The sequence below is a fragment of the Micromys minutus genome (genome assembly GCF_963924665.1).
Source record: "Micromys minutus genome assembly, chromosome: 20".
NCBI classification, from domain to species: Eukaryota; Metazoa; Chordata; class Mammalia; order Rodentia; family Muridae; genus Micromys; species Micromys minutus.
In genome coordinates, this window is record NC_137955.1 from 15485151 (window position 1) to 15505131 (window position 19981).

Here is a 19981-nt window from a genome sequence, read left to right on the forward strand (position 1 = left end):
TGGTCTGTTGTTGGTACCTTATCTGGGGGGAATAGCCATTGGCTTACATGTATCCCAGGAAAAGTCACACCAACACATATACTGTCAAACACAATGATTTGGGAACAGATACAGTAGTACATTTTAAGAACAAGAGACATAGACTACAAAACTGCCAGACAGAAGGAGGCAGGTGAGGTTACAGACATATATTTCAGGTAAACACTGCATACTCTCATTTCATACTTACTATTTTAATTTTATGTGAATTGTCTGCATACATCTGGATACCACATATATGAGTTACAAACAGCTGTGAGCTACCATGTGTATGCTGAGAACTGAACCTAGATTCTCTGGAAGAGGAGATAGCATTCCTAACCACTAAGCCATTTCCCCAGCCCCTGGTAAGTACTCTTAACTGTGAAAATGAAATTAAACACTCACTGCTTTGGCCCCAAGGCCTCCTTTGCAATTAGCAGGCATAATTTTTTAAAGAGAACGTTTAAATTTTGTTTATATCAAGATCACCATAAACTAGTTTTCCAAAAACGTCTACACATACTCATGCTACATAAATGTAACATAGTGCTGTGATTATGTTTGGTATTAGACCTGTCACGTCTGCCAAAGGAGCAAATGTAGACATTTAAGCTTAAAGGGAAGTTTAGGACAAATATGATAATTACCTTCAAGTAATGAGTAGGCTATTAGGTAGAATAATGGGCAGTGGACTTTATTTACAGCGAAACGGTGAAGCTGAAATCGACCACCTCATGAGATATGCAACTAGATTCTAGTGACTAAGCATTAGGAATGTTTGTAGAAAGATTCAGAAACAGGATACGTGTGAGTCAGTGATCTTATCCTCTGTTCAAGTTTGGTCTTTGATGCAACACTGGACATTCCATTTTATATTTTGTGATCATGGCAGGAAAAAAATTTGATGTGGAAGAAAACAAACAAGCCTGAAAACTACTGTGTTAGATACATAAAGATTTTTCTTTCAGCTCAAATTCTATATTTAAGACTTAAAAAGTGTTTTGTTGACATTTACTTATTGTGTGTTCACATGTACACTGCGGCATCCATGCAGAGGTCAAAGTATAGCATGTGGGTGTCAGCTCTTTCTACCATGTGGGGTCTGGGACCAAATTCTTGGGCTTGCTGGTATCCAGCTCAGTATCTATCCAAATTTCACATTTTTAAGTGATTTTAATGTTAAGAACATAAAATCTTATCTTGACTTAAAAGGGATGGATGAAGGAAGGGAGGGAAGAAGGGATGGAAAGGGGGCAGGTAGCTGAGTCGTACCATTTTTTTCTGCAAAGGCAATTGCATCTTCTTTGGCACTGAAGGTTAGAACCATGTTGGAGAGGGGATCAGCCCTGGAAGAAAGAATTCCCATGATTTAATATGAAGCTTTGGCTGCAAGACAATCAATGTCTTAAATATAATGCTTAGAAAATACAATTGTTAAACTATAAAGCAAATCGTGACAGAATTATTTTATCTGTAATAATCTCTGAATAAAAATAAGATAAAGATTTGAATTACAAAAATCCAAAAGAGTTCCAAACTGACCGTTTAATATCAAGAAATTATTGACTAGAACTGCCTGTGCAGACACCAGTTTATGGTCGGTTCACTTACCATTTTCAACTTCATGATGGGGATGGAGCAGGATGTATTCAAAACAGTTTTTCTCTTAAAACATTTTAATGTATGAACTTGTGTTGTGTGTGTGTGTGTGTGTGTGTGTGTGTGTGTGTGTATGTGTGCACACATACATGTTCACATATAAAAGTGACAGGACAACTTGTAGGAGTTGATTTTTACCCACTGAGCCAGCTCATTGGTCCAAGAAAATGAATTTTTTCTTTCTATTCTTCACTCGAGTGTCAGAGACAGGCTTTCTCTGTGTAGCCCCTGACGGGCCTGGAACTCATAGGCTTCTGCCTGTGTCTGCTTCTGCCTCCCAAGTGGTGGGATTAAAGGCATGAACTACCAGCACCTAGCTGTTTTTAAATTTAAATGTTCACCCAAATGCTGAGTAACAGCAATGAAGCCATGAGCCGGGCTGGACCACAGTGGTAGAGTCCACATTCTATAGGTTAGCTGTAGGAAACACATTAACCTGTGACATGTTCTATTTATTATGGATTGCCTGGGATGTTGACCCACTGCAGTTAAAAAGCACCCATATTATGAATCCTCAAAAAGACAGCACCTACTCTCAAATCACTAAACAGTATTTTTTTTTTTTAAGGCAGAGGTCTACTTCAAACAAAAATAAACGTTCGAAGACCTGACATCCAACTGTGTACCTCAATTTAGAATAGTATTGTTAGTTTATAAATCCATACAGACTTTTTACAGTGCCTCAGTTTCCAAGATGTTGCTCTTATTATTATGGTTATAGAAGTATAACCATGTTTGCTTTGAATGTTTAATGTAAATCTCTCTGAAATGAAAATCTGTTCAGAAACATGGAAGTGAAAGGCTGGGACAGCTGAGCTGGTGACGCCCTTGCCCATGTCTCCTTGGTTAATCCCCAGAACTGAGTAAGACCAGAGATGGGAAGCGTACACCTGTGACTTTAGCACTCTGGTGTGGAGGTGAGGAGACTGAAATTTAGTCATGCCTCACTACACTTAATGTCAGTCTGTACGACATACCGCCCAATCTTGAGAAGACAAAAAGAAGAAATATTCTGAGTAAACTGAACAACAGCAAGATCTGAAATATAAACAGAACACTGGAAGGAGCTCTCAGTGACCTGAGGTCTCCCAAACTGCTGATGAACTTCTGGTCCTCATCGTGGTGCTTTCCTGAGATTCTTTTATGATCCCTATGATGTAATCAATCCCCCTTGAAAGAAAAGAAAAATCTTATATTGGCTGGCTATATTACTACCAAAAGCAAATGACAATTTTATATTGATGCTCCTTTCTAAAGTGCATATAATTTCTCAGTTGGCAGTTAAATGAACTATCCTCACAAGTGCCAGTATGAATACGACTGAGGGATCTGATGTTTCCACAGCACAGCGGCTTAGTCCAGAATAAGAATAGTTAAAGAAAAAAAAAAAACAAACAAAACCAAACCCTCAGAAGCCAGGAGAAGAGCTCCATTCCCTGTAAAGATGACGGGTTTTCATTACTTTAGCTTCATGGAAAAACATGGGTAAGTTACATGGTAAACAGTTTGACAAGCGGTCGTTCTCTCAGATTGCGGTTTCCTTCTCCTTCATCTTTAGTTTATAGTACTTCCTAGGTTATACTACTAACAAGATCTTAATATTTCTGTCTTTTTTAGGTTCTAATACACCCTTTAGCATATTGCCAGATTTATCTTCCTATTACTTACTCCCCAAACTCAGTGCCAGTTGAAACAGACTCAAATAGTCTCTGTCTACACAGTGGCTTCCACATCCTTGACATTTAGGTACTAGTGTAGCATCATTAGAATATTTCAGATTTCTTCTTACTTATCACCATATAAGTAACCAACTAGTCAAATCAGACTTGTTTCTATGAACACATAACCTGTATGAAATTTCCTATCAGTGCAATTGTTCCTTCTACGTGAATCCTCTATTAGAATCTGTACATGTGCAAGTCTACCCCAACCATATCTCTAGGCTCACTTTGAGTACTGAAAGAAGTGAGAAATTCTCTATTCCCCCCACTCATGCAGAAACAATGGCCCAGCAGGCCACCCTGCCTTGGTCTAAGGGAATTCCTTGAGTAAATAATTCTCAGGAGAATCCTAAAATGTGCTGACTGATAGCCATCTGACCGGCCATCTGACCCCCTAGAGAGTCCCAGTTAGGGTCCTGATGTATATGCTCACTAACCAATAGGTTTAAAGGTCAATATGCTTAGCCAATTAATTTAAATTATAACCTTGATGATGTAACCTGTATCCCTAAAAAGTATAAAAACTGTTTTTAACAGCCTTTCGGGGTCTCCTCTCCTCTGGATATAGACCACCCCAGTGCACTGGACAAATAAACCTCTTGCTTTTGCATTGATCCCCAATCTCTCATCTCATTCATGGGAGCCTAAACTAGATAAGACTCAATCTGGGTCTTACAGTACCAATCTTTTCCATAAACTCTCTCATACCCTGTCCTCTTCAGCAGTGTCTTTCAATCTTTATATTTCTTTTACTTTTATACTCCATTTTCTCAATTCTCAACTGGTGAGGCTCCAAGTTAGCAATGATAAGCTTTGTTCTAAGAAAATTACCTGACTAACAAATACATACACAGCAATTATAAACTCTTAGCAAAACAGAAAAACAGATGAGAGACAGGGACCAAAAGCAGAAATAACTAGAAAGAATCCTTCTTGGAAAATAGTTCATAGTTTTTCCCCTAAGAATTCTGGAGTTCGGACACATAGGAACATGGAGAACTCAAGCAGAAAGGTGTAGCTTGAACACAAGGAATCTGAAAATAAAAGTTTAGGGCTGCTGGAGAAGCAGTTGGAGTGACAAGAGTGAAATTTGTATAGGGAGAATCCATAGATGTGAAGTTCTGCTGTCCATGAGTTGAGAAGGCCGAGAAATCTGAACAAAGGTTTTAGTAGCTATTGGCTTCGGGCTAAAACAAGTCAGAACTTGCTATGCACCTTGTGCTCTCTACTGGAATGTCAGAAAAACTATGCCTTTCAACCAAAACCACTAAATTTTAGGACTAAGTCATACCCCAACAAAGCAAGGAAAACACATCAATCCTTTACTAGTTCCAGGTGATCTAATAATTCTGTGACTGTCTACCAGAACAAAACACAACACAGTTGCTACCATTAGTTCAAGAGTAGTAAAGATCTGAGAATTAATATGTTACTGATACTTCACAATGTAAGTAGATTTGATTATAAATCAATGACTAATGTTTAAAGGGTTAAGTAGCCTATCAGGAAGCCATCATTCATTAAAAGAACTATATGAGATTCTTCACTTCAGAATTTTATGTAAAAACTCCTACTGAAAACCACCAAGATGTTACTTTGATAAGAAAACAGATGAATTTTGTAAATTCAATGTAGTGTAAAATCATCAGTCACAAAACACATAAAGGATTCTCTCTGAAGATTTATTTATTATGTATATAGCATTCTGCCTGCATATATGCTTGAAGTCCAGAAGAGGGCACTAGATCTTATTATTAATGGTTATGAGCCACTGTGTGGTTGCTAGGAACTGAACTCAGGACCTCTGGAAGAGCAGTCAGTGCTCTTAACCTCTGAGTCATCTCTCCAGCCCCCAAAGAGTTCTCTTTAATAAAATAAGAAAATAGGAAAACACTTCCTGAGATATTAAACATACTTTTTCCTTGATGTGGTTATATAATAAATAGATTTCACCATCATTTATGGTATTTCTTGTTTTAATTTTAAAGAGCTATTTTTGTTTACATTTAAATTTTAACATGAATATGGAGAAATTAAGTTGTCACAAATATCTAGGAACTCCTGACTTAGTAAAGTTATTACTCTATAAAAGGTATCTGCAAAACCTTCTGAGAAAACTTATAAAATGATCTCTGACAGGCACAGAAAGCTAAGTGTGGTTTGAACGAGAGATGCTCCCATAGACTCATATCTGAACCCATGGTCACCAGCTGGGGGCACTGTCTGGGGAGGTTATGGGACCGTCAGGAGGAAGCCTTGCTGGAGGAAGCAGGATGCTGGAGGCAAGTTCTGAGGGCTTACGTTCTCATTCCACCCTGTGCTGTCCCAATCAGTTTCTTCTCTGCAGATGAAAATGACACCAGCAAGCTTCCTGATCCTGCAACTTATGCCACTGAACTTGACCAAAAGAAGTCACATATATGCACTGAAAAGAAATATGCACTGAATCAAATGTATACTGAACAAAAGTCTACAAGGATACGGTCAGTATTAGCCAAGTTCTCTTCTGTGGAGATAGAGTATGTGCCCAAAAGCGGGTAGAGGGCAGGAGAGGAACAACTAATCATTTCATGTGTTCAGACTACCCCACCTACAGACACAACACTCACTCGCTCATAAAATCAATAAGGAGGAGCAATAACTTACTGAAGAATTTACAAAACTGAGTCAAGAAGAGTCAAACACATTTTAAAGGTGACTTTGTAATAAAGTCAAATGGTGGTAAAGGAAAGAATGGCACAGACAATTTACTCCTGATAAACCAAAAAGCCTAACTACGAAACTTGAGAATCATATCCACATTAATTGGTTATTATGGCTTAAAGATGAAGCATACTATGTGGATAATTAGACAATAAGAGAATTAGCAGTATCAAAATTCATGAATGCTTCTGCTTAAATTAGATGGCCTTCCATGTCCATTTGAGAGGAAACAAAATACTTCTGCTTCTAGAAATGAAGTGATAGATTGAAACTTCTTTAACAAGGCGGCTCAGTAGGTTAGGGGGGCTTGCTGGCAAACCTGGTGACCTGAGCACACATACACACACGTGCCCAAACAATAAAGAAATACACCAGTTTAATAACAAACTAGCTATACTACTATACTAAACGACAAGGAATAGTTTATTCTGGTCCCCACTGTGTTACCCTATTGGATTAAGGAGATTTATACTGCATAAATCTTGGGCCAAACTTGTAATGATTTTTGCATTTTATAATATTTTCCAGGTTTACATAAAGCTAAACCTTTTACCTTTGAGTTCTAACATTTAAAAGACTCAGGTAATTAAAAGAGCATAAGAAGCTTGCACTTCAGGTACAAAATGTCAATATAATATTTAAAAATGTGGATTTTAAAATATTAAAAACAAAGATCAAGGCATGTTAGAAAGTGGCCTTTCAAAATTTTAAAAAATAGTACAAATAGGCAACAATGATATTTATTCAATATATTTAAAACCAAAACTATGTTCATTAGCCACAAAGCCAACTTCCCTAGCAAGGCCTCTCACCTGCCCCAACTAAAGCATGTAAACACACTCGGAGCACTGGCACAGTGACTGCAGAGCCATGTGCATACTCTAGGGACTCTAGTCTCTACTGTGTATCAAAGACAAGTCTGACAACCTCTACACATGCAGAGCTTCTCTTTCTAGGTACGCACATCATGCTTTTCCTGCTTTCAACTGAAACACTTCCTCACCATGAGACCAGGCCACTGTCATGTCCCCCACGTCATTCTGTCTGTATTGTAGGTATGAACTACTAGGGAAAGTCACCAAGTCTAGATCACTCACATGAGGAAATGTCGGGTCTTTGAAAAAAGATATATTTTAGGTATATGATCTACAGTCCTTTCTCTTTCAATACACTAAAATATGGTCTGTAAGTCCTAAGAATATGTTGAACAAATACTTTCATCTTCTTGTTAAATAAAGTAGTCCTCTCATTACAAAGAAAATTGTAAACTGAAGATGTAGATGAGTCAGACAATATCTGCCTAGGTTTTAAATGTTTTCCTACATTCTACAAGCTGATATTAGATATATCATGATAAAATATAGGTCAACTGAGAACCAAAATTAGGATGAAACTATTTATTTATTTGAAATGTGAAATTTTAAGATTTTTATTATTCAAAATTGTGTGTGTGTGTGTGTGTGTGTGTGTGTTTAGTTAGGTATGTGCACATGAATGCAGGTACCTGCAAAAGCCAGACGTCTCAAACTGCCCTGGAGCAAGAATTAAAAATAGTGTAATTGCTAGGAATCAAAATTGGGTCTTCATGAAGAGTTCTTAACTACTGAGCAATCTCTCCTGTCCAAAATGTATATTTTGTAAATAATAAACTTTCAAGTAAATATAAAAGCTGCACCTCACTGTTTTAATCCATGCTAGTCTCAAATTCCTTATCTTCTTATCCCCACTTCAAAACCACAGAGATTATGTTATTGGCCACCATGTTGATTAGCCTAACATTCTTATGTAAAGTGTTTTCCCCAGAACCAAGCTAGAATATACAAGGTATCAATATTGTAACAAGGATCTGTTACTCAATATTCCTGGAAATTCATTAATATGTAAATCCTAGGTATGGATGAACATACAATAATCCATGTAAGTCAAAAGAATTATAACATTTTAACCACTAGGTATGAACAAATTTTTTTCTTTTAAATTTCTTAGATCTCTGGAAATACATGATTTATAAAAGACTCCATATATTACATGAAACATAAAATTTAAGATATGAAAATTTCCAGAAACTATGTTTTATATATTTTCCCAATATAATTCTATTGAAATTTCCAAAATAGAAGCCTATCTAACAAAAAGTCACTTGGACACAGGGGTATCTTCTAAAATTTATTCTACTTTGTTATAAAAATTAATTTATAATTTATTACTTATAACGCTAATCACAAGATCTCACACAAGATCTCAGGAAATTAAAAGGTTTCCTCAAATTGGCTAATTTCTGATTTGAGTTATCCAGGTGTATTGTCTTAGTTCGAAGACATGGCGGTGCAGTAAGGAGGCAGAGGGGAGATGGGCAGCAACACTGAGGCCTGGCTGGTCACACACGGAGAGCCTGCCTCCAAAAACTAAAAATCACACCGAAACAAAAACAAGGCAGTGTCAATAATTACTGATATCATCCCCAGAGTATTTCTGACCAACAGTCATATTTGAATGCCATATATCAATGCTTATCTTAACATATCCAGAATAGAATTTCTGCACGTTTATTGGTCTAAGCTGCATACTTATGAACATATCTATAAACATATAAAGGAATACATATATAATTCCATGTCTTCAGTTGTAATGAAACTTAGCTGTACTAAAAAGTTTTTGCAAGCATTATTAGCTATAAAAAAAAATTAGTATTTTCTTTAAAGAAAGAAAAAAAAGCAGTATTTTAATAGAAAATCTAAAAAACAATATTCAAAGTACTCACGTTGATGCCCAACCCATCAAAGGATTTTCCCATCTCTCTCTGGTATCAAACTCCATCTTCCATTTCTTTGTGTTGTTTACTCCAGACTGCATGTTATTGCGAGCAGGAACAAAGATCCTGACCTTTCTGGTTTTGATGTGCTCTTCTGGAACACCAGTTAAAGCAGTGACATCCTAAAAACAAACAAGATAAGGTCTTTGAATATCTCCATATCAGCTGCTGCTCTTCTCTCATTCCCTAGCTCCATAAGCTTGTTTTCTGATTGCTTATAAATTGGGATAATCTTTCTGGCTCATTTCACTACTCCCCTAATATTTTACTGTATATATTTCTATTGTGCTATTCGTAAATACTAAATTAGAGCATTTAGAATGCCCGTGCTAAATCCCTAATATGGCACCATGGCACAATACATTCCCATCCTTTGTTTGTTTGTTTTTTTGGAGGTGCTGGGATTTAAACTAAGGCCTCACACAACTAGACAAGCACTCTATTACTAAGGCATATTCCCAGCCCTTGAATTACATTTTAAGGAGTGACTTTAAAGCATAATGCTCTTCGGGGGATCCTTGGTGTTTATTTTTCCTCTGTAACAGCCATGTAGTTTATTATCGAATATTCTCTAACATTCTCATATTGTTGAGCATTAGCTAAAAATATTTATTTATAATTCTGTGTGTGTGTGTGTGTGTGTGTGTGTATGCCGGAGTGTAGATGAGGAAGTCACAGTCTCTCAGAGCTGGGATTACAGGAAGGTGTGAGTCACATGTGATACTAGAAAGTGAATTCAGGTCCTCTGGCAGAACAGTTCTTGCTTGTAACTGCTGAGCCATCTTTCTAGCCCCTAGATTAAGATCATTTTCCTTGTTATAGTTACAGTAATACATAAACACTTATGTAAGTATGCCATAACATTAGTGGGCGGGCATCTTCTCCAAACCCCACATCGACCCCTCTAGTCTGTGCTCAGTTTCTAACGAATGAAACTATGCTACATGGCTTTTGTTCAACTGTATGAAACAAAACATTCAGTAAACTTGTTACCTCCAAAAAATGAGGTCATAGAAAATTTTTTTTTTTTTTACTTTTATACTGCAATGTATACATGGCAAAAATCAAACCAATAACGCTTTACTTAAAGTCTTATTTATTTTATGTGAGTACACTATAGCCACTTTCTCAAACAGACCAGAAGAGGGCATCTAATCCCATTCCAGACAGTTGTGAGTCACCATGTGGTTGCTGGGAATTGAACTCAGGACCTCTGGAAGAGCAGTCAGTGCTCTTAACTGCTGAGTCATCTCTCCAGCCCCAAAGCTTATACTTAAATCTGAACTAATAACTTCTTTTGTTTCATGTCTCCTCAAATTCCCACACTTACTGACACATGCCCCAATTTAAAGCTGATATTCAAGCAAGGAGTTTCTCAATACTGAGGCCCTTGAAAGTTGCCCAGAGACTTTTTGTCTGTAGAAGATGTAAACTCTTGCAGCCCAGCTGAGCTGCTACAGGATTGGCAAAAAAACAGCTTGAGACACCTAATGATCACAAAAGCTCAAAAATTCCAAGTCCCTGCAGATGACTCTCCTTCTAGACAAACTTATTTCTCACACTTATAAAATGCACTGACACTGTTGTTATTCCACGAAAATCGTGTGGCAGCTAGTGACAAGATCTTGTTCTCTAACAGATTGCAATGGGTTAATGTTCCCACTGCAAGATTCCAATCAAACACTGTAACTCTTGGAAAGATCTATGTTGAATATCTTCAATGATTCTTTTTCCTTTCTCAATTCATGCTGAGCTACCTGTGCTTTTGCAAACAAGCAAACAAATAAAATAATTGTAAACTGCTGAGTTAATGGAGTTCTCAGTGCATTTCTACTTTTGTACCAAAATACTGATCACCTGTGATCTTTCTAAAACCCTACTTTGATAAAAGAAATGAGTGAGAGGTGTCAATATTTTGTCCTTTTTACCACTTTGAAAACTCAGTCCTGTAAGATATTAGAAGCCATCAAGTTAGTTAAAGAACTTCAACTCACTAGTTAAGAGTATATCTAAATCCTAGTAAATCACAGTAATACACAGTCAACACACAAGATTTGCTGAGCTTTAAAACTTCTTTTAAGCAGTTGAGTTAAAAATGAAACTTCTATTGTCAAAGAATAATTATCCTAATAATGTTAAATGGAACAATATTCGCTTTCCATATAAAAACTGATTCGGTCATCATCTGTCCCCACTTGTGTGAATTCAACTTTCTTTCTTTTTAACAAAGGAAGTTAAGAACAAGCAATGGGAAGTTGGTGTCAAAATGCAGAAAAACCTCCCAGCAAGCTTCTTGCAACCACCCAGGATTTAGAGTCTTGCTGGCCTCTCTCTTTTCAATACCAGAATTTCACACATTTCAATGACTATTATGACTTCAAAGAATCAAATTTTCATCATTGTCCGTCATCTGCTGGCTGATGTGTATAAAGGAGTTCTCCAGCATGCACTCCAAACAAAGCCTCCTTCCTTCTGTGGCTATATATCAAGTTTAAAAGTTCTGTTTGTGACACTTATGTCTTTGGTAAATTAGGGTGACACTGAAGAAGTGCAGCTGCTCTGCGGGAACCTTCTTTTTTGGCAGCATTTCACTTAAATAAAAACTGAATAATTAGCTTCTGCCTTTATTAAGCCACAAAATTGCCACTGGCCTTAGTAATTACTTCCGGTTACCCCACCCACTTACCCTTATCAGTTCACACTTTACTATACAAAGAGAAATAATTAAATACTTTTTTTGTTTCTGGATGAAGTTTTACTAGAAATCTTGCTGCATCCAAAGAAGTTGAACTGTTTACCAGGCCTTAGTAATTAGTAATTAGCTCACTAACAGCACTGGCATGGGTTGAAGCTAGAAATTTAATAGAGTAGCCATTAGAAGACTAAGTGACAATACATCCAGAGACTTGCAGAGTATTGAAGACTGATTATGTCTGAGTTTCTAGTAGAGCGTGGACTCACCTCCAGTCTCAAGAAAACTATTGGAGTTTTTAGAACAGGATGAACAAAAATGAAGCTGGTGTCAAAAGACAAAACAATATCTAGTCTTCCTTGAAAATTATGAGTTAGTAATTCTTTACCAAGTCAGCAGTTTTGTTTCAAGTCTAGAAAAGCTAAATACTAGCCCTTCTCTTTGTAAGGATTGGATGGATACTCTATACAACTGCTTGGGGCCAATCAGTCATCCTGCTTTCCTAAAACTGGCTGGACCTAAAACAGGGATAAATAAATAGTTCATACTCATATCCATATCCCCCCCCATACACACACACACACACACACACACACACACATACACACAAAACAATATAATGTCTTAAATGTGTAACCAATTAATGGCAAGCTCCTGCTTCACTTCCCGAGTGCAGACATCACAAGTGTGTCCCATATGACCAGCTATGAGTTTAATTTCTGATATAGCTAAGAACAAAACATTAATAAAAGAGGCAAGGAGCGCTGAGTTACAGGCCAGCCAGAGCCACATACCCTATCACAGTCAACAAACTCAACTAAACACTCCTTTGTAAGAGCTACTATAAAAAGAATCAAGAATACAAAGAAAGCACTCAGTAAAAACTAATGTTGCTCAAAACTATAATTCTAGAGCATTACACATATGTGCAATATCTTCATACTGATGGGAATCACAAACCTTTCAGTTTTTCTTTGAGGCATTACATACTATAAAGTTGTGGCTAAGAGCTGGACGTAATAGTACAGTAAGAAGTCACTCCCTGACCTCCTGCTGTCTCCCAGCAAAAACTCTGACCTACCTCATATAAGACCCAAGACTCCCATTATAGACATCCTGTCCTAAGCCAGTCCAGAGTCTATGAAGAATCTAGACAAACAGATGCCGTTAAGTTCCAGCAGAAGAGCATTAGTTGGATCCTCACTTTCTCATTCAGTCACACGTCTATACACCTGCCCATCTATGAACCTAAGAGGAGCCCTCTCCTCTTTCCCCCAGTCCTTGGTTATTTCTGAAGCCTCCTGTGTCACAAAAAAATTTAGCTAAATAATTTGTGATGTTTTTCTCTTGTCCATCTGTCTTGTTACTGGATGTCGGCCATGAACACTTTGATGAATCAAGATGTTGCTTTTCTTCCTCTACAGTAGTAGGTAATTAGACATGGCACCACAAATTAAGCCTACCAACGGGTTATTTTATAACAAGATGCTGCAATATAAAAATAAGCTTTCCAACCATGTAAATCAAGAAAATCCTTGGAAGATTCACATATACTTGAAAAAATATTTGTTTTCTATTAATTTAGGAAAAACTGAAAGTAAAGTTGTTTAAAATTTTCATGCTTTCTGGGTATTGGCATGCCTTTAATCCCAGCACTCAGGAGCATGCAGATCTCTGCAAGTTTAAAGCCAGTCTGATCTACATAGTGAAACCCTACCTCAAAAACAAAACAAAACAAACAAACAAGCCAGCCTGTCAGATCCTTTAGTGTTTCAGACAATAGTAAACTACCATGTAGTTACTGACAACCAAACCTGGGTCCTCTACAAAAGCAACAAGTGATCCTAAGTGCTGAGCCAATTCTCTAGAGTCATAAATGTGATTTTAATAGTTATAAAATGTAAATTTCATATTGTTACATAATATATAATATATAAATATATTATATTAATAATGATAAAACTTTTAATAGCTAAAATGTCATATTTCTTTGCTTAATTCCAATGTTCCAGAAAGTAAAATCAACTATCCTAAGATATCTTGTAATATTTTAGGAACTATAATAATTTTTTAAAAGGCTATAAGAGCCTTGGAATTATATAATAACATTATAATTTTAAAAGAATCTGTTATTTCTAAATCTAACAGTACCTTTTTATTCCCCAGTAATAAGAAGCAAGCAGATACATAATATACACTGAGAGTTATGAAAGTAGAAACCATGGCAGTAGAAAATTACATATGAAATAAATACAGAATAAATTATCAGACCAAATGGGAATGCATAAACTTTTTAAAAAGGTGAGTGATGGTTTGAACAATAAACTAAAGTATAAACTCAGAAAAGACAGCTTGAAATAAAAGGAAAGAACTTAGTTTATTAAAGGCTAAATGTTTTTTATCTAATAAAAATATTTATTAGGCAAACTGGGTACCAGTAGTCCCAACTACTTGGGAAGGCGAAGGCAGAAAGATTCCATAAGCCCATGTCTCTCTCTCTCTCTCTCTCTCTCTCTCTCTCTCTCTCTCTCTCTCTCTCTCTCTCTCTCTTCTCACACACACACACACACACACACACACACACACACACACACACACACACAGAGGACTGGGGGTAGGGAGATAGCTCAATTGGTTAAATTCTTGCTATGCAGTCATGAAAGCCAAAATATGACCTCCAGAACACAAGTAAAACAAGCTAGGTATAGTGACCCACTTAAATGTTAGAACTGGGGAGGCAAAGACAGGTAGGTTCCTGGGGTTCATTGGCCACCAGCTTAGGCAACTAATAAAACAAAGGTCAGTGAGGGACACACCCATCCCAAAAAACTGGGGGTGTAGATAATACCGGAGGAATGGCACCTGAGGTAGTTTTTTCACTCCCACATACGTATGAATAGGTACAAATGCAGTGTGTATATTTCAGTACACACACAGGCATACATGAGACATGGTATACAAGTAGAAATACATATGAGGAAGTCACTTTTAAGAATCAAAGCTGCATTTGTTAGCATTTTGTCTAAGCTAAGAAAAAGAGAGGAGATTGCCTCCAAATCCAGCGATGACATGACAGTGATGTTACCTACAGACAACAGGGACCCTGCCTATCTGTTGCCATGGCAATCACCATACTTGCCCAGAGTTGACCTGGATCACCTCCCACCTTTACCTGTGAGCAGTTACTTCACAAGCCAAACAAAGGCAGACTCTCCTGACCTCTGCCCTCTCTTATCCCTAGGTCCTCATCACCACCTTTTGCCCTTCCCCCCACAATAAACCTCTCATGCACTGGCCTGGTGTGGTCTGTCCAGATGTGAGCTGCTATTCTAAAACAACAGCATCTCTATACAGATTTACACTCTGTTGTCAGAATTTATTTTTAGTTCATTCTCATATTTAGCTAACTGCACTTAGCTATTGTTGTTGTTAGAATAGGTGATCATGCTGTAGTATGTACTTGGTGTCCACATGCACATACACCCACACCTTCAATACTGTACTATGACCAGAAAGTATGCTGACACATTCTTTTAATAACCTGCTGATACAAGACAATGCCTTTTCTTTGAGAATAATAATCTGATTACTGTGCTGGCTAGTTTTATGTCGAATTGACACAAGCTAGAGGCATCAGAGAAGAGAGCCTCAATTGGAAAAATCTTTCTCTAAGATGGACTATATGCAAGACTGTAGGGCATTTTCTTAATAAATGATTGTAGGGGGGAGGACACAGCCTATTGTGGGTAGTAGAGCCACCCCTGGGCTGGTGATCCTGGGTTCTATTAAAAAAAAAAAAAAAAAAAATCAAGTCATTGAGAGTAAGCCAGTATGCAGTCCCTTCCATGGCCACTACATCAGCTCCTGCCTCCAGGATTCTGCCCTGCTTGAGTTCCTGTCCTCACTGCTTTTTGATAATGAACCACTACATAGAACAGTAAGTGAAATACAGTCTTTCTTCCTCAAGTTGCTTTTGGTCATGGTACTTTGTCATAGCAATTGTGAGCATTCTGTCTAAGCCCTACCCCACAGTTACCTGGAAACAGCTAGGAATGCCTGACACTATAAAGGGGGTTGCTTGCCCCCTCCTCATTCTCTTACTCACTTCCTCCTTTGTCCCTTCTCTCCCCATACCCTCCCTCCCAGACCCCCTCTCCATATGCTCATGGCCAGCCTCTACTCCTCTTTTTCTCTACTCTTCTCTCTCTCTTTGCCTCTATTACCCTCTTAGCTCCCCTCCCCATGTCCTGAATAAACTCTATTCTATACTATACCATTGTGTGGCTGGTCCCTCATTGGGAAGGGATGCCTCAACATGGGCCCACCAGAGGCAGCCCCTTCCCCACACCTCACCACACCTCCATAGAACATACCCCCCCCCCCGGTTTATCTTTTTATAAACACATCAGCAATATGAATCCTTACTTAGACAAATCTCAAGTGCTGTTTCTTCTGTATCAAACAAAAACCCTATTCTATTGAACCTTGGATTCCATCATTAGGTGTAACTGGCAGAGAAAGGTAATGGGCATAAGCACAACTGAATCTTGGCAAGCATGTGACTCTGAGCTCTGCGTCTGGCAGGGAAAGGAAGCATAAATAAATCTGTATCTGTAATATGTCACATAGGCAGCTAACATCATCAGCAAACTGCTAAAAGTTTGTTTCAAAAGTAAAGATTCATTAACAAAGCCATGCTGTACAAGAAGCATCGGTGAGAACAATGGAATTCTGCTGCAGCTTTCCCTGGGGTCACAGGGACCGGACTCCTGCCAGTTACAGTTACTAATTTCCAATACTGGGCAATTTGTGACTCCTGAACAGAGAAAACCTCAAATCACGGTTCTACAAGTGCCTGAAGGCATATGAACTGTAGGTGCGGGAGGTGTGGACACCTAAGGCAGAATACAATGGTCTCCCGGAGCCAAAGCTAAGGAGCTTTGGTGCTGAAGGGGCAAGTGAGTTGCTAGGCAGTGCTCTGAAAAGATGTGTGTAAGCTTCAGACGCTGAATCAGGGCAGAAGTTAAAACAGGATGGGTGCTGTGAGGTCCTAAAAGCCAGATAGGGTACTCTACTGGATTCTTGGCATTCAACTGGCCACAGAACAGTTAAAGCTCAGAAACAGAGCAACTCTAACCCACCTATAAACACTCAGGATAATCAATCTATTGCTTTCACAAGGTAACAGCTAAAACTGATGTAGCAGATGATATCAAGTAGATCTGCTAGTAGCTGGCGGCTGAAATAAAATTAAATGTTCTTTCTATAAAGGAACATAAGAGCTAGACTCTCCAAAACTGAGCATTCAGAATATCAACTGCATACTCAAAAACCACTAAGCAGGCACATAAGTAGAAAAATATGGTTTATAAGCAATTACAACATAACTGATAGAAATAGACTCAAAGATACACACACTGAAATTAGCTGACAGAAGGTTTTACATAGTTGCTATTGTTTGTTTAAAGATTTTTTTAAAAAGGAACAAAATGAATGAGTCAGTAGAGGACTTCAGTCAGAAACTTAAACTTCGGAGAAGAATCAAACGAAGTTGTACTGGAAATATTTTATACTATTCTAGATTAACAAAAAGTTGGTCACTAAAGAAAGGCTGTTAAAAGCAAAGATAAGACAACAGAAACTAAAAACACACTGAACTACCTAACAAGAAAAATACTGAGAAAAAAAAACAACCAAACACACAGTATGAGTTTAAGAGTTGTAGAAGAGAGGCTGGAGAGATGGCTTAGTGGTTAAAAGAACTGGCTGTTCGTCCAGAGAGCCTGGGTTCAATACCCAGCATCTATATGGAGGCTTACAACTATGTAATTCCAACTCCATGGAATCTCTGATATCCTCTTCTGGCTTCCCCAAATACAATGCACACATGTGGTACACAGAGATGCGAGAAAAGAAACAAAACAAAACAAAAACCCCACCCATATACATAAGAAAAACCTGAAAGAAGAAATGTGAAAAACTAGAATACTTCTAAATATGAAAAATATCAACATAAAGATCCACAAACCCCAAGTAAAATCGTTGTTAAAATGACACATCAGAACAGCTTAATCAAATTCCCAAAGTTTAATGATTAAGACTCTGATCTTCACTGCAGTCTTAGGAAGGCTATGCACATTGCATGTACAGGAACAATGACAAAAGACTGAACTGAAACCATCGTTTCCTCTAAGATGAAGAACTGAACATCACAGGCCACCCATGCTATTCAACAGCGCTCTGGAAGATTAGGCAAGAGGAGTAATTAAAAAGAAAAACCACACACAATTATCTGCTACCAGATCACATGATGTACTATGTAGAAAACCTTTCAAGATTACCACTAAAAAATGCTGGTTATAGCTGATAAGGAAATCCAGCAAACTGGATGGTACAAAATCAACAAACAAAAAAAACCCAACTGTGTTTTATACGCTAACAATGAACAATCTGTACAGAAAGTTACATTACAACACATCATAATGTCCTAATGAACACAACAGACAATTTTTAACAAAAAAGACAAAAGTTTTGCATATTCAACATGACAAACATTTTTTAATTAAAGATATAAGTGTAAGTATCCTATAGGAATGGACTTAAAATCTTAATACTATCAAAATGATACATTCCTACCCAAAGCAATCACAGGTTCACTGCAACCTACCAACACCTCATGATAGCTACCCATGATAAGGCATAACTTTAATTTCAGGACTTGAGAGGCAAGCAGATCTCTGTAAGGCTAGCCTGGCGTACATAGCAGGTTCCAGGCCACCAAGGACTACATAGAGACCTCATCTCAAAGTAATAAACAAATAAAATTTCAACGACATTTTGACAGAAATAGAAAAATCCATCTCAAACCTTACACATAATTTTTGTTTGAAAACAATTTTAAGAATAACAAAAACGGAGTGCTCCCTGTTGATTTTTAAATTTTCTGTAATATTATGCAGCTAAAACAGTGATGACATACAGAGCAATGAAATGGGGAGTCCAGAAACAAGAGCTCCATTACCATGATATACAGTGGTACAGCCACAGTGAAAAACAATTAGACAGTATTTCTGAATATAAAATAATCACATGATCCATAGCGCTTGGCCTCCTGCTTGGAGTTTCGCCCTAGGATTATTAAGAGGTGAAACGGACTATAAGCTGTGATACTCAGTGACGGGCAACCTTCCTCTGGTCTAGACCAATCTAAGACAGGACCCCTGAGGCGATGAGGGAATCCAGAGATGGATAAGGCTACATTGAGAGTGACTGACCTAAGACAGAGATCACAGCACGAGAATATCTCTAGTCCAAGTCTCTTGTCCTAGACCATCCGCTGCCTAACAAAACAAAAAGGGGGACTTGTAAGGGGGCTGCAGCCAACGCCCTGCAAAGATGGCGCCGGTTTCCGGGGCCGTGAGTCAGCTAAAACTGACAAACAACCTAAAAGCGCATGCGTGAAGAGCAAGGCAAGCCAAAGTCACAGCCCATCTCGGGACGTAATCATCAGACCACCAGCGAGCAGCCAATCAGGTAGAGACACGCTTCCCCCGCCTCCCTCAAGGGTATAAAACTGGGTGCTTTTCCACCCTTCGGGGTCTTCCTCCATTAAAGGTTTGCTGCAGAAGGATCCTTGTGTACCGCGTCTGTTCTTGCTGGCGAGACGGTGGCACGGGACATCTACCAACTAAAGTAACTCTAACACTCATCTAAATGTGTATGTTCACAGCAGCATTACTTACCAGAGCCAGTATTTAAAATTAACTCAAGTGTCTGCCAACAAAAGCATGAAATGCTGACACATGCCACAACACGGATGAACCTTGCAAACATGTTAATGCAGTGAGCAACAAAAGGCAATCTTAATCTTCCATGATTCTGCTTATGAAGCTTATCAAATGCACAAACTCATTCAGAAGTAGAACAGATTATGAGAGCTAAGGAAGGACATGCCGAGTTACTGGCTAATGAACACAACTCTGTCAGAAGGAGGAGGGAAACCATCCCCAAGATTGAAGTGGACAACATCACAATACTCTGAGTTAACCTGATGCCATTGACTGGTACACTTGAAAACGTGTGCGTTATGTATTTCATCATATTTTTAAAAGTCATATTTTTAAAAGTATGAAGGTAAACTGGTAGCCTTAAAGTAATAAAATAAATATTTTACATCTAGAATTTCATATGCTATGAAGGCCAAGAGTCTGTATCTTCTTTAAAATTCCACATTGAAGACCAAAGCCCAAAAGTGCTGGTACTGAACTGAGACTTCAGCTCAGATCATGACAATAGGGCATTAGAAAGGCTTCTTTCCTTTCTTTTGTTTAACTAAGGATATGGCTAGAAGACAGCCTCTAACAAACCACAAAG

The 19981-nt window shown here is 38.0% G+C and overlaps 1 protein-coding gene across 1 annotated transcript in view; it reads right to left on the minus strand.

Moving 5' to 3' along the window:
* NDUFS4 (NADH:ubiquinone oxidoreductase subunit S4) overlaps positions 1–19981 on the minus strand; it is an 87021-nt gene that overhangs the window by 17350 nt on the left and 49690 nt on the right. Inside the window, exons 3-4 of the mRNA XM_080933894.1 lie at positions 8866–9038; positions 1294–1367 (exon numbers count right to left, since the gene is read on the minus strand). Of these exons, the coding sequence (XP_080790020.1) occupies positions 1294–1367; positions 8866–9038 (247 nt within the window). The remainder of the gene's footprint in view (positions 1–1293; positions 1368–8865; positions 9039–19981) is intronic.